General features: G+C 41.6%; 1 protein-coding gene across 1 annotated transcript in view; it reads right to left on the bottom strand.

Moving 5' to 3' along the window:
- vstm2a (V-set and transmembrane domain containing 2A) overlaps positions 1–21,783 on the bottom strand; it is a 130,790-nt gene extending 109,007 nt beyond the window's left edge. Inside the window, exons 1-2 of the mRNA XM_049565630.1 lie at positions 21,149–21,783; positions 19,833–19,999 (exon numbers count right to left, since the gene is read on the bottom strand). Coding sequence (XP_049421587.1) covers positions 19,833–19,999; positions 21,149–21,227 — 246 coding nt within the window. The 5' untranslated portion in view covers positions 21,228–21,783. The remainder of the gene's footprint in view (positions 1–19,832; positions 20,000–21,148) is intronic.
- Positions 21,784–25,061: the final 3,278 nt, after the last annotated feature.

The raw sequence follows: 25,061 nt of genomic DNA, 5'->3' as shown, positions 1-25,061 counted from the left end.
TATAATATAATCTGTATGTTTTCTTGAGTGTATAATCGTTGGAAAATAAAACAAAAAAAGTGTTTTCGATACCTTGGAATGAGCCATTTACATCGACTCGTCTACGGAGGTTGCAGCGTCGGACGACCATGTTTCTACAGTATCCCAGAACGGCCAAACCAAACACTGGCTCTAGACAGGGCCATTTGCATTTCTGCATTGGTCACTGTAGTTTGCAGCCCCTCCGTGACAAGACCATTGGAAAAACAGTGATTTTCTAAATGTTAAACTGCTTTTTTATTCAGAGTTTGTTCCAGTTTGAATCACCAAGTCTGTTTGTTATTCCGCATCCAATAAAAATCGACTGAACGTTGGGGTCTTAAGTTATGAGACAAAAAGGTGAGCACATCTCCGACATGCCAAACAGCATCGAAGAAACACTGATTTGTAGCGTGATTCTGCTTTATTGAGTATTTTTACCAATTTAAATTGCAAGGTCTGTTTGATTTTGAGAGGAGGAAACCTCTGCGGATAATTCGGCTTCCAGTAAAAACCTCCTGAACAAGAACATTGAAAGAATTCTAACCGACTAAAGTTTCATCTGGTTGCTATCTGCAGTTCTCCCCACTAGATGCCACTAAATCCCCCTAAATCGTTCCTTTAAAGCGTCACTTGTTAATACTTTTATATTGACAATAGATCAAATTACTTTGTGGATTGAAAAAGGGCTCACTTGAAGTGATGAACTACAGCTCCTCTCAGCCCTGCAAAGTGTTTTGCTATTGAAGCTCACTGTTTCAGTCTTCCAGCCCAAAATGCTTCTGTTTTAGCCCATAGTCCTGATAAACCTGCTGTACACTACCTGCTCTGCACCATAACAGTAGACAGACAAAATTAGACACCAGCTGGTGAACATGGTGAGGTTGAAAGATATATCTGAGGGGTCGCATGATGATTAATGGGCCAGGAAGGAAGAAATTACCGCTCTGCTACTAAGGTTTCCTCAGGCCTTTAACAGTAAAGTCCAGACTGGCTTAAACCAGGTTAGCTTTTAGGTTTGGCTTAAATCAATTGTCTTGTATTGAACTGTATCCACCCAATGCTCTTTTTGATTTCATGATCAGCCAACCTTTCATTTCCTTCTTCAAGTCAAATGGGAAGAGCTGTCTTTATGACACTACTGCCTGGATGTTTCATCACAAAAATGGTCTCTGCACCGAATCAGATCTTTAACATTTTTAAAGCACACTAAGCTTCCTTGGCTTCTGCCACACTGTGTCCCCTCTTATTTTTCCAACAGCTCGAACAAGTCATCCCTTATTTTATGTCTTTGTGGCTGACTATTGTAATGCACTGTATTCTTTTTAAAGCCAAGAAGCTGGAGCACGTCTACAATTAGTTCAAAATTCTGCTGCACAATTACAAACAAAGACCCCAGGCCACAGTGTTCTCATATTACCCCAGTGCTTGCTTTTTCACACTGCCTTCCTGTTAAATTTAGAATTAATTTAAAACCCTCCTGATTAATTTTAAGGCACTACATAAGTTGGCTCCACCATGCAGCAGTGAGTTGCTCATCCCTCACAGGTCCAGTAGGCCTCTCAGGTCATCAGGACAGAGGCTCCTGGTTTGACTTTTAAAGGGGACCTTTCATACGAATGCTAATGTTGGATGTCTGTATTAAATGCGGCCAAAGTTCCAATTACAAAATTAAACCTCAGGCTTTTGATGGTCATTTGCTCCAGACACATTAGTGCAAGTGTTAACATTACGTAGCCTGTACTGCTACATGTAGCAACATGCTAACATCAGATGTAATCTTGGTCACCAATGTTGTTCATTTCTCCCCAATTTCAGATCATGTTCCTTTCTGGAATCTGTCCGGTTGTGTTCAAAATCCTTTATTAGTGATTTTAACACAAGAAAATGCTGCAATACACAGTCATTCTACATTTACAGTCATGCAACATGTAGCTGCATGCTAATGACAAGGAAACCTGTAATATTGATAATGGATGTTGTAAGTAACTCCCAGATTTAGGGTCATATTCCTGCTGGAACATGTCCTGTTGTGTTGAGATGCTTTCACTGGATATTCTTAACAGGACAATGCGTTGCTATACACAGTCATTCCCCGACCTCAAGTACACTGCTACATGTAGCTAAATGTTAACGTCGGGGATACCTGTTATCTTGGCTGCCAATATTGTTAATTTCTCTCCAGTTTTAGATTATATTCCTGTTGTGTTTAGAAGCCTTCACTGCATATATTTTTTACAGGACAAAGCATTGCTATACACAGTCATTACCTGGCCTCAAGTACACTGCTACAGGTAGCTACATCCTAATGTCAGGGAAACATGTGATCTTGGTTGCTGATGTTGTTCAGTTCTCCCCGATTTCAGATCATGTTCCTTTCTGGAATGTGTCGGGTTGTGTTTAAATGCTTTTATTAGTGGTTTTAACAGGAGAAAATGCTGCTATACACAGTCGTTCTACCTTTACAGTCATGCAACATGTAGGTGCATGCTAATGACAGGGAAACCTATAATATTGATGACGGATGTTGTAAGTTATTGCCTGATTTAGGGTCATATTCCTGCTGGAACACGTCCTGTTGTGTTTAGAAGCTTAGTTTGTGATTTTTAACAGGACAGAGTTCCAATTTTCTTTGTCACAGTCATTTCCCAGCTGAAATTACACTGCTACATGTAGCTAAATGCTAACTACAGTCGCCAATATTTTGAATTTCTCTCCAGTTTTAGATTGTATTCCTGCTGGAACGTCCTGTTGTGTTTAGAAGCTTTCACTGGATATTTATAACAAGACAAAGCGTTGCTATACACAGTCACTCCACAGCCTCAAGTACACTGCTACATGTAGCTACATGCTAATGTCAGGGAAACGTGTGATCTTGGTTGCTGATGTCCATTTAACCTGATTTGGGATCATTTTCTCACTGGAACATTTCCGGTTTTGTTTTGAAAGCTTTTTTTTCCACAGTCATTCTCTGGCTGCAATGATGAGACGTCAAGAAACAAACACCAGCAAATGCTGACCAATCAGAGCACCCTGGGATTAAAGTGAGCATTTCAGACAGAGGGTAGATACAGGTGTTCCAACACAGACAGTGTAAGAAAAATAGTGTTTTTTGAACATTAAAGCATATAAAAATGTTCTAGTACAAACCTAAAATACTGGTATAAACCTGAAAATGATCATAATAGGTGTCCTAATCTCATCTTGAAACCTATTCATTCTTAAAGGCATCTTATTGATGATCCCTTGCCCTGATTTGTTTGTATTTCTCAAACTTGTTTTGCTTGTGTTTTTGTTCATTGATTCAAGCGCTTTAATCATCTTTCTGCAACTGTGAGGCACTTTGTAACCCCGGTTCTAAAAGTGCAGTTTTACTCCCTTTATTGCTAAGTGAGAAATTACTCACGGTGGACCTGTCTGTGGACACTGATTATATAAGACTGGGCCAAGAACAGAATCACATGAAGAGTGTGTGTATGTTTTAAATACACATTACTGCTGCTGGATCATGACGTGTTTCTGAACTCCTGATTTCAACTAAACAAGATGTTGAAAAGCTTTTATGCATTCATTTGCTCTGGTAATAACATAAATGTATTGCTTAAAATGAAAGATCTTGGCAGCCAGATGAATAACATGATATGATTACTGTGCAAGACATCCCAGCTACTGTTAGCTCTCCTCCCCTCATTATCGACAAGCAGCACGGATAGCTTGTTTCAATGAAACAGCGTGTCCCCGCTTTGCAACTCTCCCGTGCTCATCTCAGACAGTCTTGCCAACATACAGAGCTGTGTAGATACACATGGGACAGTAAATGAGGATTTGTTTTGCATGCATGTATGAATCTCTTCCAGATATTTCCCCAAAGGCATTCTGTATCCTTATTGCATCACACCTCCCATATGTTTTTTCCATCTGCCCATCCCTTCATCCCTCCCTGCATCATCTCATTCCTCTGCAGCACATGAATGGGCTCAACATAGCTGAAGCTGCCCTGGATCCAGTAACTGAGCCATTCAAAGTCACATCAGGGCTTTCCTGGCATGTTAGGAGGGAGAAGTCAGAGGGGGAGAGTGGTGCGGTTTGCAGAAATAGAGGAAAGACAAACAGTGACGCTATTAACCTTTCTACTGATTTGAATGTGTGCACATGCTTTGCTAAATGTCTTTGAAATATTTAACCTATCTGACAGCACTGAAAATCAAATCTTGGTATTCTTTCAGGCCGTGGTGCAGAGCAAAAAGCACGGAAATTACTGGGCTGGAGGAGTGTCATAATACCATAAAAGGCAGAGCAAATTAAAAATGTGCAAATCCAAACACAAATAAAATCCTTGAAAGAGTAAAAAATCATTTCTGTGACCTTCACATTTCAAAACGCATTATGTTTGTATTGCGTGACAGTCCAATGAGTCATTCCAGCGCTTTGCTCTTCAAAGAAGAGAAAAGCAGACAGCCATCTGAATCAGATTTATCAATATGGCAAAGTATTGCTGTGGCTTTTTTTCCTGAGATATTGCAGAGTCGGCTGACAGAGTGCCGTCTGTCATTCTCTCCAGCACCAGAGCAGTCAATCATATTCCAGAACACTCCATCGCCATCATGAGAGAATAAATGCCCTCTAACCAGAAAGCCTTGGCACATTTCATTATATATAAATATATATATTCTGTTTGTCACTTATTGACCATGAAGAACCCTAAACCAATAAAGAACATATCCTATAACCAAGCACTGTGAGTATCAAAGTCTTCTTCCACTGTGTCATGGAGCCATTGTCGTTGAAAAACTATTAAAACACGCCAATGAGCCACGCCAAGTAACATGTTCCTTACACACCATGAACACACACCACTGTTAATTGTTACTCAATGCCACATTCACCAACCTGCTGACTTAAATACTCAAACACTCAATACTACTATATAATCTCCAAGGTTTGGTTGTAGCTACTGTGACGTCACCCACTGCTTTGTGGACTCCCATTTTGAAGCCTCCAGTGCAGCATTGCAGCTGTCGCCATCTTGGTTTTTTGGAGCCAAGAGTCCATATTTGGGCGAGAGGGTGAAGCTGTGGAGGAGCGAGTGGTGGATCTGACTGAGAATCAGGGGACACTATCGGCACATGGCCTGTCACTTAAAGAGGCCCCACCCTTAATTGTGAGTAATAAAAATTCACCTCTGTATCGTCATGAAGCAGCCTGTTGTTATTCACCGCCACTTGGTCGGTGATTTCTGTGTCAGACCCTGAAGAAAGAAGGCATCCTTTCACAGTGGGATGATGAATTTATAGCACCTCTGGACGGCATCAGTTTGAGATGCCGCCGTAAAATAGCGCAATTTAAGGTGCTGGAAAGTCCCTGTAAGGTGGCTGGGTCCAGCAAATACTGTAGTTTCACCCTGAAGCCCGGTGTCTGCTTCCTATGAGAGTGTTGAGCCAAACCATGTTTTTTTCTAAACTTTACCATGTGCATTTGTTGCACAAGGATAAAAACGTAAATATGAGGTGTTTTACCAGCATTGTAAGTTAATTTTGAAAAAGGTCGTATGCATCGAGCAGAAACTGTGCATTTCCTGTCAAAATAGAAATGTATTTTGAAAAGACACAATACATGTCCCAGAACGACAACCACAGATGCACTCACAATACCTTGCGCATCATATGTAGACGAGAAAGTCCACTGACCAAACTGCAATATATGTGACAAGCTGGGAGTGAGAACATGTTGCATGAATGTTAAAATTAGTTAGCTGCAGAAACCAAAACCATTGATTTCTGCTGTAAAGTTGGACATTTAAACATGGGGGTCTATGGGGATTGACTCACTCTTGGAGCCAGCCTCAAGTGGTCATTAGAGGAACTGCGGATTTTGGCACTTTCACTTTGGCTTCTCCAGAGGTTGCCACTTGTCTGAACTTCATAAATTTAGGGTCTACACCTACATCTACAAAATAAAATCTACAACATATATTAAAATGACTATGTACATTTACTCAACTACTTTATTTAAATACAATTCTTAGATGCTTGTACTTCGTGATTATTAAATGATTACTTCCATTTTGCGCTACTTTACAATGCTAATTCATTAAATTGTGAAAGCTAACATTGTAGATTCAGATTATTTATTAAGACCTCATCTTTACCAGCTGCAACATTAAAGTGCTGCACAACCTTATGGCACTTTTATTAAAAACAAATAGCTTTACTTAAAATAAATGAGTCTAATGCACTTGAGGCCTACATTTCAAGTAAGAGGAAACAAGATAGAATCTTCCAAACATTTTCTTTTTAACGTTTTCTACTTCCTTTCCAAGAAAGAGAAATGTTCTTGTGGCCCTGCCAGTGGGTTGGATCTTGGCTTGAATGGAGTCAGTGCCATGCACATGTGTAGGTGCTCACTAGTGAGCCTGGATTAGTGTTTGGTTTTAAACATGTTCATCATGGCGGAGAAAGCTGACTCACAGCTGTAAGTCAGTCCAAATATGGTCAAGGTGTGAGGAGCCACTTTGTTTAGACCACAGAAAACAATCTGACACAGTCGGTAGCCAGAAAGTAGCAGGGTCAGATGCTTCATGCTCCGTGCTGTCATCTCTCTCACATCTGTCTTATGCTGTTACTCTCTCTCGCAAACTGTCTGCACACGGCAAACAATCCAATTAAGTGAAGCTGTCGCCGTATTGACTGGATTATCTGTGCCCGCTGTCTACTGTCGAGATTATTACTTATTCTCATTTCTTTATCAGGACATGTTCCCGGGTTTGTACCATGCTCAGCCATTTGGTGATGCCTGCACCAGGGCATCAACTGTGGATTAATCCGCTCTTGAAAATAGTCCCTAAGAAACGCAGCATTTTCCTGTTTGACTAATGCTTGTGAAAAACTACAGTACCCAGCTACTTCAGTAAATTACTGCACCTCTTATAAAAAAAAACAAATAGTCTTTATTCATGAAATTCAAGGTTCAACTGATTTTTTTGATTGTTCCTGTGCTACAGCACACAGATGTGCTCTGTGAATCACATTTCCTGTGCTGATTGCACAAAAGGGAAATGTACACTTTATATTTTCTTCAAGCAGTGTGACTGCACTGGGGCCCATAAAGTGGGGGGCCCTCAGAGATAATGGGCCCTCCAACAATGTGCTGGGAGTAGTATGGGCCCTTATGAGTGATTGCCATATTGACAATATGACTGTGTTCAAAGAAAAACTCTCATTAAATCAAAAACAGCGCCATTTGCTATATATGCTCTTGAAAGAAGCAAATCCATCTTCATCATGATTGTTTTCGTTTTGTAAAACAGTTAATAGTATCAATAACAAAATCATATGCCTATTCTATAACTATAAACCAGCTGTTATATATGGCGATGATATCCAATGTCAAGTCTCTTTTCATGTGACGAGATGATGTGTGAATGATGGCATGCACTGGAGCCCACACTAACTACCTTATACCACTGAACCAGGGTGTACACTGATAGCGTCTTTTTGTATATCAAAAAAAATCATTTAATTTTAAACAGTATTTGCATAATGTCACTATTCTGTTATCAACTAAATGACAGTCACACTTGCAGCTAGACATCGTCCTGCTACTCAACAGGAGCCACGTTTTTTTTTTTTCCTTAACTAACTTTAAGCTAGTTTAGCCTATTCGCAAACTTGTTGTCCAACCCTTCCACTCAGAGGAGGAGAGATATGACCCCAGCTGGAGATGAACTCAGGACTGTTTGGCTGTGTCCAGGCCTACCGTTGGGGGATCAAAGGGTACAGATGACCCCAGGTCAAGGCCAAAAGGAGGCTCGTGAAAAGGTCTATGGTTGACCTTTAAATTGGATCAGGTGCAACAATTTACTCACTGACTTAAATCATTGAGAATACAAGTTATACGTATTTACATGATAAATCAATGGATATCAGATACAATTTTAAAGCTATAATGAAGACACAGGTATCGTATTAAACTAAAGAAAGTAAGGCATTGGTACCAACCATGTTAGGCTATCTTATCGATGAGAGGGTAAAAAAAAAAAAAAAAAAAACGCTCTGAATTTACAACAAATTTTGGCAAGAGAAAAAGGAATGGTGTATTTAAATATTTCTGCACACTGTGGTCCCTGAACAGTCTTGGAATTACATAACTTGGGTATGACTGGAAAACTGACAGATGACAACTATATACTGTTTATAGTTTTTCAGTTTTACACACAAATGTATGAATAAATTAAGAAAAATATAAAGCTATTTGTTCACTCCTGATTTGATCTTATGATTTAATACCTTGCAGAAATGTCCTCACTCGATGTCTGACTTGACTTTTCAACATCAAAATATGTATAAATACAAAATTCATATGGAAATGTGTTGTAAATGCCCCCCCAACGGCAATGAGTTGCCCACTTTGGAAAATGTTGTCCCCCTGCCCCTATTTCCTAATGGCAGGCCTGGTTGTGTATATATGGTATACACCTTAACTTTAAGGCTACAGGGGCAACCCTTAACCATCATGCCTTACAAAACTAGGTGCGGTTAATTAGGGACGAAAGACAAAGCAACACAAAACCAACTGTACTGCTGACAGCATTTTACAGGCTAGATGGTTGATAAGCTCGTCAGCGGTGATGCTTTGAAAAGCTGAAAAACAAATGTCAGTACTCAGTCTATTCTCAGTACTCAGTCTGTTTAGGTCAAGTGTTCTGACCCTTATTCTTCAGCACCACAGCAGATAAAAACGCCGTCTGCCCTTGGATCGTCAGCTACAGTTCCAAGCACGCTTGTCTACGTTGTCTTGTCATGTCCTTGTCAGCTGTTAATAAAACATGCACAGCAGCCTGCCTACTCAATGTTCAGAGGGGAAAGGAACATTTTTGAAAACCACATTTCATTCTTTTCTTTTGTTTCTTCCTTTCAACATTAAGTGAAACACTGCACAGATCTTAGTGTGCAGACATCTTTTCTGTCAGTTTTGACTCGTTGATATTTTCAGCATTGTTGCCAAGATTAAGCCGAATGGAGCCGTACTCGTCCTGCATTTCCTCACATTAATAGGGTTAGGAGTTAGGTCAAGGTTAGGGTTTGGTTGGGCGATCTGAAATGAGCGTTCCAAGGGGTTCAGGCTCTTGGGGACTGGTAGTATGGGGATACTTTAGGGTCCCGGTAAGGGTTGGAGATGGAGGAGCCCCATGAACATTGTAATAATTTGATAATTTGGATAAAATCCAAGGGTACTGGGCCACTGCACATGTGGTGCAAGGAAATTTTGTTATTTATTAATGATGCTCCCGTCCCTCAGGGTTTCTGGAGAAATAATCTGGTGACTGCAGATGAGATTAATGAGATAAATAAATAGACGAGCAGGTCCATGAATACATCAGTAAATAAATAAACAAATAATAAATGAATGATTAAATATATCGATCATTAAGTAGGTTTAATTATAAATTGGCTGACATATGGTAAAAGAGCTTATAATAGGTGTTGAACTGAATCAAAGAAACTGATCATCTGTTTGGAAATATGAACACAACAGATACACATACAGGTAGTGATGGCCAAATGAAGCCTCATTTTCTGAGCCCACTAGATGGCGCTCATTGTTTAAAGAGAGAGGCTCAGAGAATGGCAATTCAGTGTGCTTTCAACCTTTTGTTGAGCAAAAAGCGCCATCTAGTGGGCTCAGAAAATAAAGAAAATGCTTCATGAAGCTTCATTTGGCCATCACTAGTTTTAACAGATCCTACTCTGCAGCATGGAAATGGAACAGTCTTCAAAAAGATCTAAAACTGGAAACACTTATAGTCAGTGATGAATTAAAGGGCATCATAAAGAACGTGGTGACAGAGACATGTGCTTGCTTTTCCTGAGAGGCCATTTTGTTTCAACAGTTGTTGTTTTTTATTGTGGGTTTTTGTATTAAATGTTGTATTTGTTGCATTTTAAATGTGTTCTGATTGGCTGCCACCTCGGCCAGGTCTCTCCTGTAAAAGAGCAATATCAATGGGACTTCCTGGTTAAATAACGGTTAAAATAAAAAGGTGTAAAAACTTTAAAACAATCCACACACACACAAGAGATATTAGTTCAAAGAAAGTTTTGCATCCGTGTTTTTATATCAGTTAAAGTATCGTTATTCAAGTCGGAAGGTAGAAGATCTGGATGTTAAAGCTTTATGTCGTCAGTATGAACCAATACAACCAATCACTTTCAGTTTTGGACTTGTCACAATATTTGATGATCATATCCTTTCATCCATTTTGATACAACGATGTCAAACCTTTTTTTGTTTTTATCAGAAAGTAGTTTTCAGATAATACGTCTGCTGACAAATGCTTCAGACGATCCGGCTGGTCTGGAGCTGTAACTTGGACTTTGAGCCATCACAAAGGTTAAGGTTTGATGGAAATAAAGGCCAGACAAGTGTACCGTACAGTCACCAGCACTCATCTTAGGAGAGTATGAACAAAAGAGGAGGGTTTTTTTTTTTTTTTTTTTGAGGGAGAGAGAAAAGGTGAGAATGTGACACTGGTGCAGTGCAACACGAGGCCAGTGTTCCAGCAGCACAATGCAGTAATGCAGCAGCTTTCAGTGATTTCAAGGAAGCCTTTCTTCCATGACTGATGACTGTAGCGGGGCCTGACAGCGAGCAGTCCACAGTCCACTAGCTGAAAATGAAAGCAGCAGGCTCTTTCATGTGCCGGTGCGAGCTCACACACAAACAGCAGCCTCCCGTGGAGAACTCATGCTCACCGCAAACCATTTGGAAACCATTACGATCATTACGGACGCGTGTGCGCAGACGGGGGCAACGCGGCTGATGAGAGCAGTTACAGGGACCACGCCTGGCGCATCGTATTGACTCCTCGCGCAGTTATCTCAGCGAGGGTGTCAGAGGAGGACGCGCGAGCTGCAGTCAGGCAGTGATGGAGGGGCGGAGAGGCAGACAGTAAGGTCACTCAGAGAGCACAGCAGCCAATGGATTTTATGCTTCCTTGCTGTTACACCCACTGGATTTATCAACTCACTTGTTAAGAGAGGTAAAGCTCGCAGTGGCTTGAGTGCATTTTGGTCAAAGTGCGCCGGAGGATGTTTTATGTAATGGTCGTTTGTATTCTGACCGCAGGCCTCAGCTGATCCCTGTTTTCACTGCCGGGCTCAGCCCAGGGCAGCATCGCATCATGTCTGCCTACCTTTTCTTAATTCATCTCACTTTTTACAGACACATCACACCCTCTTTTAACATATCCCAGGTCAGGTAAATCCAGGTTTGAATCCAGCAGCCGAGTCATTTATGCACTGCGGGTGGTATTTGAGGAATGAAATGCAGTATGAATTTTTAAACAGCGCACATATGCGTCGGGTCTCCAGCAGCATCTCTGATTCTTTGTGCCTTTGCTTGATCCAGCTTCGAAATTCATACTGTCAAGGTGTATCTTCTCTGATATTCCAGATATGCAAAGATTTTCCTCCACTCGCAGAAAGCATTAAATTGATTCTAAGCTGTTTTTATTTTTTATGTATTTATTCTCAACCCAGGGAGGAATATAAATACGCGACGGCAAACTCACGGAGAGCTGGCTGAAAGGATCAGAACAGTTACCTTCACAGATAGAAGTCAGCTCTTCGTCTTTGTTTCCTTATATCCAAACATAATCCCACACCAAATAGAATTACCAGTGGACAGGGTTGTAAAGATTTACTCAATAAATTGATCTTATGGCAAACCATAGTGGTCGGATTAGCTGGATAAGAAAGAGAGATCAAACCCCAGGAAGGATCGAATCCACCTCTCCAGAATAAGAGGGATTTAGGGTTTGAAACCAAAAAGAGAATTGACTAATGTATTTTTAAATTGAAAAACATGGAAATGAGGCTTTTTGTCCACCATGTGAGGCATAGCCTTCACTTATTATAATTACCCAGGAGGCTTTGCTCTGTTCTTTTGATGCTTTTCTGATTCTATGATGGAGGTCAAGGCAGCAAAGCAGAAATCCACAGCCGCGGGCTATGCTTATTTAGTGTTGGTGTATTTATTACTGCCACCAGTGAAAACACATTCTGACCTCTGACTCGTATGTATGATCTTACAAGAGTAACTACAGATCTGATTGATATGTGGTGGTTAGATGAGGGGATGGTGTGGACCTGGCCAGCGTTAGATGATTTACATCATCATCACTTTTCAGTTTATCATCACAGGCCTGGAGTCAGCTGTTAAACTGTATCACACTCACATGGTGGTCTGACAGAAAATCAAACACAGAAGACCGGGGTACTGCAGGGGAGCCATGAGGAGCTTGGCTCCTCTTAATAAGACATGAGCTCCTCTGAAAACATGATTTGTGAGATTTTGGGGAGTCTCTAAAGTCTCTCTGCGGCGGGTCACTGAGGGCTGTGTCTGTGTGGAGTTTGCATGTTCTCCCTGTGTCAGTGTGGGTTTCCTCCAGGTGCTCCAGCTTCCCCCCACAGTCCAAAGACATGCAGGTTAACTGGTGACTCTAAATTGTCCGTAGGTGTGAATGTGAGTGTGAATGGTTGTCTGTCTCTATGTGTCAGCCCTGTGATAGTCTGGCGACCTGTCCAGGGTGAACCCCGCCTCTCACCCAGTGTCAGCTGGGATAGGCTCCAGCCACATATTCCTGACATCACAATACTGAAGTTTATAAAGAATAAAGAACACAAGTATCAGTCCTCCCTCTGCTGCTGAGGAGAGTCACAGCCTGCACGTCACATTACCGCTGGACAAACGGAGCTAAACCATAAGACATAAACAGCTGTTTTAGTTGTAACAAGTTGCTATTAGCTGGAAAGCGCTCTGTGCTTGTTTATAACGCAGTATTAGTGGTGGTGGACGAGAGACTGCAGACAGAGCAGATTAAAATATTTCTACAGGTCTACATGTTGCTAAACGGGTGTATTGATAAAGTATTAACTTTTTCCTTGTCAGCTCAAGTCATCTTAACTTCTCTGTCCCTATTGCGGCATCTCTACTCCATGTTTGTGCATAAAAGTAGCGCAGCAACTCTGACACACAGACAGCAGGAGGAGCGGCTGCTGCAGCACCATAATAAATGACACCAAATCATAAACAAGTACAGTTACAGATTAAAGCAGCAGTGACGGGGCGTCGGTGGCTTAGTGGTAGAGCAGGCGCTCCATGTACAAGGCTGCCTGGGTTCGACTCCAGCCTGTGGCCCTTCCCTCTCTCTCCCCCCTTCACGCTTACACTGTCCTTTCAATTAAAGGCTAAAACGCCCAAAAAATATCTTATTTATTATCAGGGATCATGCCTGAATTGAGGCTCCTATTAATATGCTATTGGTTGTTAATGAGAGATTATTGTGCCCAGTATGTGATGGGTACGGCTGGCACCATGTCAGATTTTCACTGCATGATTGTTGCGGCCAAAAGGGTTCACAATAACAATATTGTCCTGATATCTATTTAAATTTGACAAAAGTAAAATATTCTATCAGTCAAATTAATCTTTATTGTGTATCTTCTCTTTTCTTGGCAAATAAATGACTCAAAATACGAGTGTAGGCAGCTGGACACAGAGTCTGTGACCATAACAAAACAGAATCAGACATTTCGTGTCTTATTGGAGCTGATAACCTTTAAAATAAAGTGAATCTTTGTCAGAGTATACCGTGCCGTGCTTTAGTCGGCCATATTGTATCACAACCTAGTGTGATGTTTGGTGTTGATACCTGTGTGGAGGGTTGATGCGGTCAACTGATTATTATACGCTGACATATTGCTGGTAGAGCTCCACGCCTGCAGCTATAAAGAGTCACAGTCAGTCCTCTCTGAGAGACAAGCCCGCCCCCCTCTGCTCCCTTCAAGAGCCATGGTTTATTTCACACACTGCAGAAGATAATTGATGATTAAAAAGATGACGTGTTGCATCTCAGAAAGGGATTTTGCCTTTTTTAGGATCCCAACAAATAAAACTGCATAAATGAAAGGGAGCCTGCTCACTGCAGTTTGCTGCTACACTCACGTGGCACAGTGTTCTTGCAGCCACATAACTGCAATGTTGCAACGAGCCTCTCTCATAATGGCAGTGTGCTTAACCCTTGTATGTTGTGGACTTTGGCTTTCATCCTCGTTTTTTCCTCGTTTCTAACAAACCTTTGTGCTCAATCTGTAAAACTACACTTCTTTTTTATATTTGATTTTCCTCTGACCTTGTTAAAACCCAATATGTGGACAAAATATGTAAATAATCATAAATTAAATTAAGAAATATTTTGTGTTTTATATGTGCTACACATGAACAGATATAGGCATATTCCTTTCATTCCTGCTGCTGCTGTTCATTTAGCATGTTATAAGCCCCAGCAGCCTGACTCTGCTTGCTCTTAAGGGCAAACTCTACAAGTACATATTCTATATCTAATAAAAAATATATCTATTATTAAAAACAATACTGCAATATATTATATTTTAAAACAAGGACTGACTTTGACGTTATTTGATATTGAAGAGAACTGAGTATATGGTGACAGTGGATCTCTGTAGCGTGACAACACATTAAAAATATTGTTCTCCTACTTGTTATCCTTGTTCAGTTGCATCATTTATCTAAATATTTGACAATCTAAGGAAAGAGGATGATGAGGCTAAAACACTCAAATAAACATATGGAACCTGTGATGAAGGGTCAGCCGTGTATCCCAGAGTTAACGTGCAGATACAGGCACTCACACCGTGGCTAAGGTTAGTTAAAGATCCTAGTTAAATTACAAGCAAATCAAAAATATCTCTAAGCACAAGATATGAAGTGTTACTTTTAATATTTAGCCCAAATCATAATCTGACTGTTAAATGATTGCTGCCAGTGGACATATCCCAGGACAGCAATTGACTTTCATTCAAAACATATTTGGCAAAACACTGTAGTACGCAATGTAATTTCAAAAACTAAAAAAGGTTAGGAACCACTGATCAATAAGTGAAATTACTTGTAATGCATTTGTTCAGCCCAGTGAAGGCAAAAGAGCCAAAAATGTGTTACATAATAAGAGTTATTAAACAAGAGCTATGTGACAGGTTTTCATTTCTATGAAATGCAAAACAGATCGTGGATCGCTGTCTTCCACGTAGTTACTAAAAGCAGACCTAGAGCATTTGAGAGATGTGGACTGCATGCTGCATGTGCAAAGACAGGACTCTGTCGGATCACTACGGCACGCTACACGTCTAAAGGTAGTCCTCATCCTGCTCATTACTGTCGTCTTGGAGAGTGGATTTCGAAAATGTTTCCTGCATTTAAAATGAAAGAAGAATGGCTTTGCTGTGACATTCTGATGCTTTGTAAAAGGCAAAGAGGCCTTCAACATACTACTGCTCATAACTTACAGGAATACTTCACCCTTCAATACATCAGTTACTCCCGGTATGTTACACTGAATTTGTGCAGAATGCTCTGTTTCTCTCACATGCCTCCGCGGTGGATGAAGAATCCAAAAACAGAGAAAATTCTTGATTAATTTCTGTCATAAAAGTCTGCATATACCAACAGCAAAACTATATCAGAGCATCTGTTTCGCAGTTTAATTGAAGTCTCATATATCCAGTCATATGCTCAATACTTCCCAAACAGACATCTCTTCCTGATGAGGAGCTGAACGGAAAGTGAACTGATCAAAGCAGTGATAGACCAGCAGCTCCCGTGTTCGATGAGGTAAAATTACTGTTTTAATCAATGAAGTCTGGCTTTGAAAAGAGCATAGATACATTTGAGTTCAGCTCCCTGTCGGCAAGGGGTGTCCGTTAGGGAAGTACTGAGTATAGGAATGGATAAATGATACTGCATGAGCTGTGTGAGAGTTTGTAAATTGACATTTTGATTTAGTTTTAAAATGCAGATCCCCATGACCTTTAGAATTTACTCTGTTTGGATCCTCTGTTCACTGTGCATGCAAGAAGTTTCCTTGACAGATTCAACCTTACACAGGGTGACTAACTGATGTACAAAATTTCATTTGTGGGGCAAAGCATTCCTTTAAAATCTCATCCTCAAAATGATACTCTCCGTCTTTTGAGTTATAATTTAATAAACAAAGGCCTGGCACATGCAGTAGAATACCAAACAGCACTACATATTCTTGTGTAATCACGCCCCACGCTGCCTCGTTTTGTACTCGTACCAAAATGCCATATAGAGTGATGACCCGTTGCTTCCACAGCAATCTGCTCATGTTCTGTAACAGCAGATGATCAGCTCACACTCATTCTCCAGCGCCGCTCTCCTCCTCTCTGTGTATCTTTACTCTATGACTTGAATCAACAACATCACAAGTGTAGCAGAATCCCGTCAGCGACATGAATCCTCTTTGTCATGGAGGTGTGAATATGTTGTTTCTGTCTCTCTGTGTTTGTGCATAATTATGAACTGGCAGCGTGTCATTCATAATCTGAGAGGAGAATCATTTACCACTTGTTGTGGAGGCTGCAGCCAAACAGCAGCTTTCTCTATTGACTTGTTTGTTTGGTTTTTTTGCCTTCTTCCTCTAATCCATGTCCAGCGCGCACACAAGCACAAACGCTGCGACGTGAAAATGATTTTCCTCCAATACAAATTAGATTTCGTGAAAAACATCAGAAATTCCTCATGTTTTCTTGTGTTCTATAGAATGTGAAAATCAACATGTAGCCAACAGTTCAGTGTTGTCAATTAAAGAAATATTTCACCCCCCAAATGACAATCTGTGTGTTAATTTCTTACCACATTACGTTACATTTGTGAGGAAAAGCATGCCTCCACAGTGAACGAAGAATCCAAAAATGGAGAAAATTCATGACTGATTTAAAACATATTGGTACATGTTTAACAACAGCAAAACTATATCAATATATCATGTGCTCAGTACCTCCCAAACATATCCATTACAATATAAAAACACCTCCGCCCATGTGTGAGCAGAGTTCAAACTCACGCTACTCATGCATGAGACTGTTTGTATTGACCGCTGCTGCTCAGCACTTCAACACGTCGGTACAATCGTTGTCACACACAGCCGAGTGGAAGTTAAACACAGACGCCTATGACTTCAATTTGTGAAGCATTTTCTCAGTTTTTGGATTCTTCGTTCGCCATGGAGGTATGCCAGGAAATATTTTCTTTACACATTAAAGTGTTAACAGCAATTGATATACAAATGATCTGTGATCTGATGACGTTCTTTTAATTGATAATGCTGCGCTGTTATCTACATGTAGATTCCTACAGGATATGGAACTTTTTTTGGGGGGGTGAAAATGTGAAAAGGGACATTTGTTCAGGAAGTGCTGCGCCTACAGTTGAATAAATGAGACTTGGATTATACTGCAACAGTTGTGTGAGTTTGTAAATGCATGTTTTGATGCAGTTTTGCTGTTGTTAAATGTGGACCCCCTTCAATTTATTAAGACTGTTCGCCTTTTTGGATTCGTTGTTCACCGTGGAGGTATACAAGAAAAACAAACTTTCCTTCATGAAGTCAAGGTAACATGTGGCGAGTAATTAATACACAAATTACCATTTTGTGAGTGAAGTATATATGTATATATTTTAAGATATGCTGGGGGTTGTTTGTCTTTATTTGATAGGACAGTTAAAGCGCAAAGGGGGGAGAAAGGGGGTTGGGATTGAACCCATGGCCACTGCGGCAAGGACACAGCCTTTGTGCAAGGGTGCCTGCTCCACCAGGTGGGTAGCTAGTGGGTGCTCAAAGTATAACTAATAAGGTGATGATCATTTTTTAAAGGTTGTAGCTAATAAATGAATTCTAACGCTTTGGAATAAAGACTTTCTAATGACAGCATGAAATGTGCTTGACCTAATTAAGCCACCTGGAAACGGAAGCTGGAAAACTGGATGGTTTTTTTGGAAATACAGAATCAATGTCTCACCTACTGGAGTGGCACACTTCAGCAGACCAAAGTGATCAATAGTGGTGCTTAATGTTTATTTCACAAAGGGCACAGAGCAGACTGTCGAGCATTAATGTTACTCATTGTCTGCATGGTCATTTTCATATTGCTGTCTGAATCCGGCTCCTACTGCAGGGAAACTGGGTGCACCTATAAATTATGCTCCCACAGACAAGACAATGGACCCATGTGTGAAATGCAACAATAAGGTGATAACTTTAAGCCAGCGCTGTAGGTGTGGATATGCTGCAGCGAGGTATGGGCAGATGCCCGGACGTCAGGTTTTGTTATGTGTCAGATGTTCTTCTTTGTGATATGACTGAGCAGCCTTAAATAAAGCAGTCACAAAAATAAAAGTTGAGTAAGAAGGATTCGTGCCGCAGACAAAAATAGCCCAATTTCACAGTATATTCATTTGTAAAGTTGAGAACTGATCTCGGGTCGCTGAGAGTTGAAGACAAAGTATCCGCCCACCCATCCGCCTGACTTTTACTTTCCTCCTGCTGCACTTTTTTTCAGCGTGAAACTGCCGTCTGTGTTCTTTGCGTTCCTCTTTTCATGTCACCCTTTCAACGATCCAACAAGTCTCACTCCTCATGCACGCAGCTTATATTTGCATATGGATTTGCATTCTAAGACATGGCGCTCATTTCCTCTAAATTTCCAGGAGACCAGCTGCTTCCCAAGCAGCATCTCTGACACAGCCTTGACTCTGTTCCCATTCAAACTGCAACACTGCAGGACAAACACACACACACACACACAGTGGCCTTCATTTCAAACGGCCTTCCATGATAAGAAATGTGAGTAACAATGAGATGTCTGCATCAATAGCCCACTTCAGCCCAACATCCAAGAGTCACGTGGGATCAGACCCACATCAAAGCCTGGCCGACGCCACTATGAAAGCCCGGCAACAATGGAACAATAATTAAAGCCACATGGATATTGAACCAACCCCCTGTCACACACACACACACACACACACACAAACATATCCCGCTTCCTCTTTGTCACAGAAATAGAAAGAGCAGTGTTTGATGTCTGTCATGACAATACACCAACCCTTCCAAATCTTGACATGCAGCTACCTGCCATACAATACGTAAGCGAGTCATTTCCATCTATCTGAATGCAGTAAACACACTCTCACCCACTAAGCAGGCGATCATTATTTGGGGCGAGGGAAGCTGTCATAGCAGGCAGTAATGCAACGGCAATACATAACAAAATGCCAAAGCGCTTCCAATGCACTGTTTAATGAGGCAATATACAAGAATATGCTTTGGCTGTATTGATTCAGACACTTTTTTTTTTACCCGTTTATGAAAAGCTGGGCTCATTTACTTCATTTATCATGTAATTAATATCCAGAACGAGCTCCTTTTTTCCCACAGTAGTCCTTGATTAATGTAATTTTTTTTTTTCCTTGATGGAGCTGCTCCTTGCTCGGTGTGTGGAGGGATTACTTTAACTCTTTGAGGGGAAGAAGGCAAAAATATTACTTGAAATATGGAAAAAAAAATCAAGTTGCATGTGCAGGTTTTAAGGAGCGATTTCAAGCCTTGGCAAAAAATGTGTTGTTGGAACACATGGGGGGATTTTAAAGAAGTTTTTGATCACTTCAAGGGAGCAGCTTAAGATATCTGAAGGTCATAACACGTTGTGCCTCATAAGGAAATAGGTCAGCAAAAAGTTCTGCCATGAGTGCCTGGGATTGTCTTCAGGGCTGCTGCACGAGCACGACGCTGATGACACAAGGCGCGTAATTGCGCGGATACTTGTTGGATGGCCCTATTCCCTTTATGAGTGGGTGTGCTTAAAACATCACTCGCACAGCTCATGATGGGAAAAGAGGGGGGGGGGGAGACAGAAAAAAAGGGTCCCTTGTACCTCTTCAGCATCGACCTCCTCCTCGCTGTCAGTGGGTTCCGGCGCTTTCACGAACCACCACTGGATCTCCAAATACACCGACGCGGTTCCGCTCTGGAAAGCACACGCCATTTCTATGTTTTGTCCCTCTTTAACCGTCATGTTGGAGGGCAGATCCGTGAAGCGACCTGCAGATGAGAGAAGGAGGGGGATGAGGAGAGGATGGGGGGTGATGGGGGACAGTTGTGTGATTCCTGCACGCAAAAGAAATACCCATGAATTAATCACTTAAATGGTCTGCTTGTGGATGCGGTCGTGAGCGCGGCGCGGTCGCAGCAGCTGTGCGCTTGATAAAGGTGCGTTTTTGTTTTAATTGAAGGAGATGGCGGCCCCCCCCCCCCCCTCTCCTCCACCACCACCACCACCCCCCTCCACCACCAGTCACAGATACCAAAGCGTCTTCATTGGGAATTTACATAACGCACAGTCGCACCACGGCTACATTATTCACACACTTCATTACGAGCAGAATTATATGGGAGTTTTTTTGTCGAGCTCCTTGTGCCAAAATAAACTTGCCTGCGCCAGAATGCGCGGAGAAAATAGCTGAATTAATGAAGGAGTTTGGTGTGAGTGAGGCTAAAAAAGGCAACGCAGCCTAAAGCAGAGTGGTGGCGACGGTGCGAAAAAGCAGTGAGGATACCCGTGCATGCAAAGTTTCACACCAAATCCTTCCCATTCTGTACCCACTCGAGTTCAGACTATGTGGAGGCTTGTGCGCACTTCTCAGTGATCTGGGAATGCAGCTGTAATGAGGAAGAGGAGCACAGAGGCAGTTTGAAAGTGGTGATCTCCGTCATGAAGCAGGGCAGGCTTTCAGCACCGCGGACAGCCGCCGCATGCTGCAGCTGTCCGCGGTGCTGAAATCACCGGCCGATCGCTCACTTTTTACGCAAGGAGCCCCTTTAAAAGTAGTTAGCTGTCTTTAGCAGTCAATTGTGTTTTTGGGGCATGAAGGAAAAGGCGAGAAAAAAGCAGGCGCGTGGCTCTGCTGCACACGATGTGAAATGACTTGATTTCAAACAATCACCAGTTGCATTTTTTCGCCATCACGAGGGGTAAAAAACGCGACCTTCTCCATCTCCCAGCGCGAGCTCCCCTTTTCCCCATGCCTTTCCTTCCCTCACAGTCCAAACATCTCCGACTCCAAACAGCCTCCTTTGCTTTTCTGCAAAGACTGCGCACTTTTAACACTTTCTCGCACCGAGCAGCTCCCACCATGCAGGGCAGCGAGCTCGACACGATGACACCGAGATAGGAAAATGTGCCATTCTTACCTTCGAAGGAGAATCCGAATTGCACACAAAATCCGGCTAAGAAAACAAATCCAACAGTATCATGAGAGGTCCACATCATTCCAATATAGGAGGGTAGGTTTTTTTACATCAGCCGAAAGGGGGGGAAAAAGGCGAATGTTTCCCAAAAAAAAAAAAAAAAGATAATGCCAACACACCAGCAAAATCAAACAGTTGCTGGGCGAGTGTGTTTAAACGGAGATAGCCGACGGTTGAACATGCTGCAAAACTACAGCTTCTCGTTGCTGAAGTTCTGTGTTTTTCCTCTTCTCTTTCCCCTCTGTGTGTCTCTGCAGGAGAGACTGTCGACTGCTTGGCTGTACTCAAGTCTGTAAAATAACCGGGCTGCGGTCTTCGTCTGCGCTACCGGAGAGACGTCAGTCTAGTGGATCACTGTGGCATCCACACACTCCACACCTCTGCAAATCTAGTCCTCACCCGGCCCCTCACTGTCACCTTGACCGCTTGATTTAAACACGCGCCGCACATTTTAACCTGAAAAGCAAATACATGCATCTGTGTGCAATATTTTGATTTATTTTATTTTATTTGTACACAAGCGCCAAACGATGTGGAGAGTCTTGTGCACTACTTTTTGACTCACAGATGCTTTAAAGGCCTCTACAATTAACAGAACAAGCGGAATAGAAAACTTCCTCTCTCTCAGCCATAATAATTTACATCGTAAAAAAAGTGTGCGTATTTAGTGTGGGTGTGTCCAACTCTTGAGTGCTTATGCAGTCACTCCGACAGCCCGTCTAAGAGGCTATAAAACAATATTGTAGCGTTAGATAGGAGCAAACAGGGAGGGGGTGCTGGAGGGTGGAGGGGTGGAGCAGCGACCCGGCAAGTGCAGGGCAGGTATAGCATGTCCTGAGTCATTAAGACAGAAGAGATCCTGCTGGAACATTATTAGTCTCTCGGGCACACTGGGAACACTGTGCCCTTTGTGTCGCACTGGGCACAACTCGCTCCTAATACCTGCTTTAAATGGACTCAGGGGCCAATCAGAGATCATCCTTTTAGGACTCTTCCTCTCCCATCAACAAACGCGTCTGGGCAGAGGTATTAAAGTGACCGGTCTAAAATCAGCTGGATAATAGCAGGCCCCTGTTGTCACCAGCTGAGTCACACCTGTACTCTGAGTGTTACAGTCACACCTGGTAAAGGTGCAAAGCTCACCAAGTATAGAAGAAGGTACTGTGGGATTTCTTCAAAACTAGAAAACATAAATCATGAGGATTACAGGCTCTGTACTGCAAGTACTTCTTAATAAGGCTTTCTTTTCATCTCTGAGCTGTTGCCAGAGTTATTACAACACCAGTGTGTTCCCCCACTGCCACTAGCTCCTTAATATCTGATGTGTGTTTTGTTGTGAGGCAAAAAGTTTAACAATCTAAGATAACCTAAAGCCATCATCAAGTACATTCAGTGTGTTATAGTATTTATGGGGAGGGCATTCCCAGCCTTTATTCTGACGTGACAGGAAATGAGGATCGACTGACGAGGCGTGTAGGAAGGGATCCCAGCTGGACTGAACCCTTTGCATCAGGATGTGGTGTTGATGTATCAGTGTATTAAAGGAGCGGTTAAACAAGAGACATGGTGCTGCAGTGTGTATACTAGTGATAGCCAAATGAAGCCTCATGAAGCATTTTCTTTATTTTCTGAGCCCACTAGATGGCGCTCATGGTTTAAAGAGAGAGGCTCAAAGAATGGCAATTCAGTGTGCTTTCAACCTTTTGTTGAACAAAAAGCGCCATCTAGTGGGCTCAGAAAATAAAGAAAATGCTTCACTAGGCTTCATTTGGCCATCACTGGTGTATGGACTGCATCATCGTGATGTTGTGCTAATGCTTCCAGCAGAGATATGTGACACTGGCAAACTTGTTTTTCTGTTATCATCTTCAGCCCTGACTGTAACGTTTAAAGATTTATAGTTAAACATGGTGGTCCGAGCGATCTGACATTCTGCTGTGCTTATTCTCTGTGCTATGTTGCCAGTGTTGGGCAAGCTACTTGGAAAATGTGGTGAGCTAAGCTACCAGTTACTCTACATTAGGGCTGCAACTAACGATTATTTTCATTGTCGACTAATCTGTCGATTATTTCTTCGATTAGTCGACTAATCATTTTATCGAAAAATGTATTACAATGTTGAAAATATCAGTCTGTCTCTCCCAAACCCAAAAACTATGTCATCTAATTCTTGTTTCGTACTCACGCCAAAGGGTTTTAGTTCGCCATCATGGGAGAGTGTGTAAAGCTGCCAATATTTGAACATAAGAAGCTGCAATAAGAGTATTTTGGGTACTTTTATAATACTTTTTTATGAAAAATAGAATAGAAGAATAGAATAGTCACCGATTATTTTAATAGTCAATTAGTCATCGATTAGTCGGGTAATGGTTGCAGCCCTACTCTATATCAAAATGAAAATTCACTTAATTGAAGCTATCCTCAGAGAATTGTACAAGCTACCAAGCAAAGGTAGCTGCTACTTGCAAAGCTCCTTTGTATTTTTTGGGCAGAAAAATATGTTCAGTTGAACTGTTTACTATGAAATAACAGACTTCAATTAAACCTTTCTTTTTTGTTTCAAGACTTTGCGACACTTGAACATGTCCTCCAATAACATGACATCAATGCTCTCTGTTTCTCTCTCCTCTTCCTACTGAATGCATTTCTCTGTCTCGGCCTGTTTCAGTTGGCTCTCTGCCTCGGTCCATAATTCAAAAACAGAATTTCAAAATATATTTTTCACTCAATAAAACCATGATAAGTAAAATAAAGTATTATAGCCAATAACAATAAAAGACCTAAATTACAACTTAGAGCATGAACATGTCCTGCAGATAACCTGTGACATCAGTATGGCTCTGTCTCTACTGTCCTCTGTCTCTCAGCTCTTTTCTCAGCCCTTTGTGTCGGTTTCTCTGGTGTCCCCTGCAAACTCACTAAATATATACAGTCTGTGGTCAGGACACATGAGTGCAGAGTAGCCAATCAGAGGCAGAGTAGGGCAGGTCTTACCAGGAAAAGCCAATAGCGAAGCAACAAGCAGAATGAACTCTAAGATTAGTCTGGGGCCGTTTAGTGGCCGTTTTGGTAAGCAACCTGAACCAGGGCGAGAGAGACAGGATCCAGAATTTGATGGTGCGCCTTTCTGTCAAAATAAAAGCACCAAGCTAATAAAAATGCGGTGAAACTTTTTAATTTAAAGAATTTAAAAGAAAAGCCCCAAGCCATGAAGTTAACCTTTTCCTTTTATTGTATTTAATTGTATTACATGTTATTGTCTATTTCAGCTGTCTGTTTTATTTAATAGGCACTTGATCCTAGTTTTGTTCATTATACCTGTAGTTTGTAAATGCATTTTTTCGATAAAGTTTGGGGCAGTGGGGGCAGAAGAGAGAGGAAAACTGCGTGATGCTCGTCATGTAGCATGCTCTATCAACCACAGTAACAACAATATGGTCCTAAACCGGAGACGGAAATCAATGGTGCGCCAGAATTTAAAGTTTTACTTTGGTGAATTTGGTGAATTCCAGATCCGCTCTCTAGACTGGAACCAGAATTCAGACAAAATTCAGAGTGAATGGAAACCTACGGTGAAGAGCCTGGTGACGTGAGGCGAAGGATTAGTACATGATGTCATACGAAGTGCTTCCCTGGTCTGCATGCTGACATCAGTAACATGACTTATCCTCAGTTTTATTATCCTTAAATTCATCCAGACCTGTGCACTTCAGAGCTCTTCCTGGGAAAAGAACTCGTAACTTTTGCGGACGCTCATTTAATTAACTTCACTACTGAAAGGCTATTTGACTCAGAAAGGAGTGATGTCACCACCACGCTACTGACAAATGCAGTTAAAACAGTGACGTTGCTACTT

This window comes from Epinephelus fuscoguttatus, linkage group LG21 (genome assembly GCF_011397635.1).
Source record: "Epinephelus fuscoguttatus linkage group LG21, E.fuscoguttatus.final_Chr_v1".
NCBI classification, from domain to species: domain Eukaryota; kingdom Metazoa; phylum Chordata; class Actinopteri; order Perciformes; family Serranidae; genus Epinephelus; species Epinephelus fuscoguttatus.
Note: the sequence above shows the minus strand (reverse complement) of the source record. Positions and strands in the feature narration are given on the sequence as shown.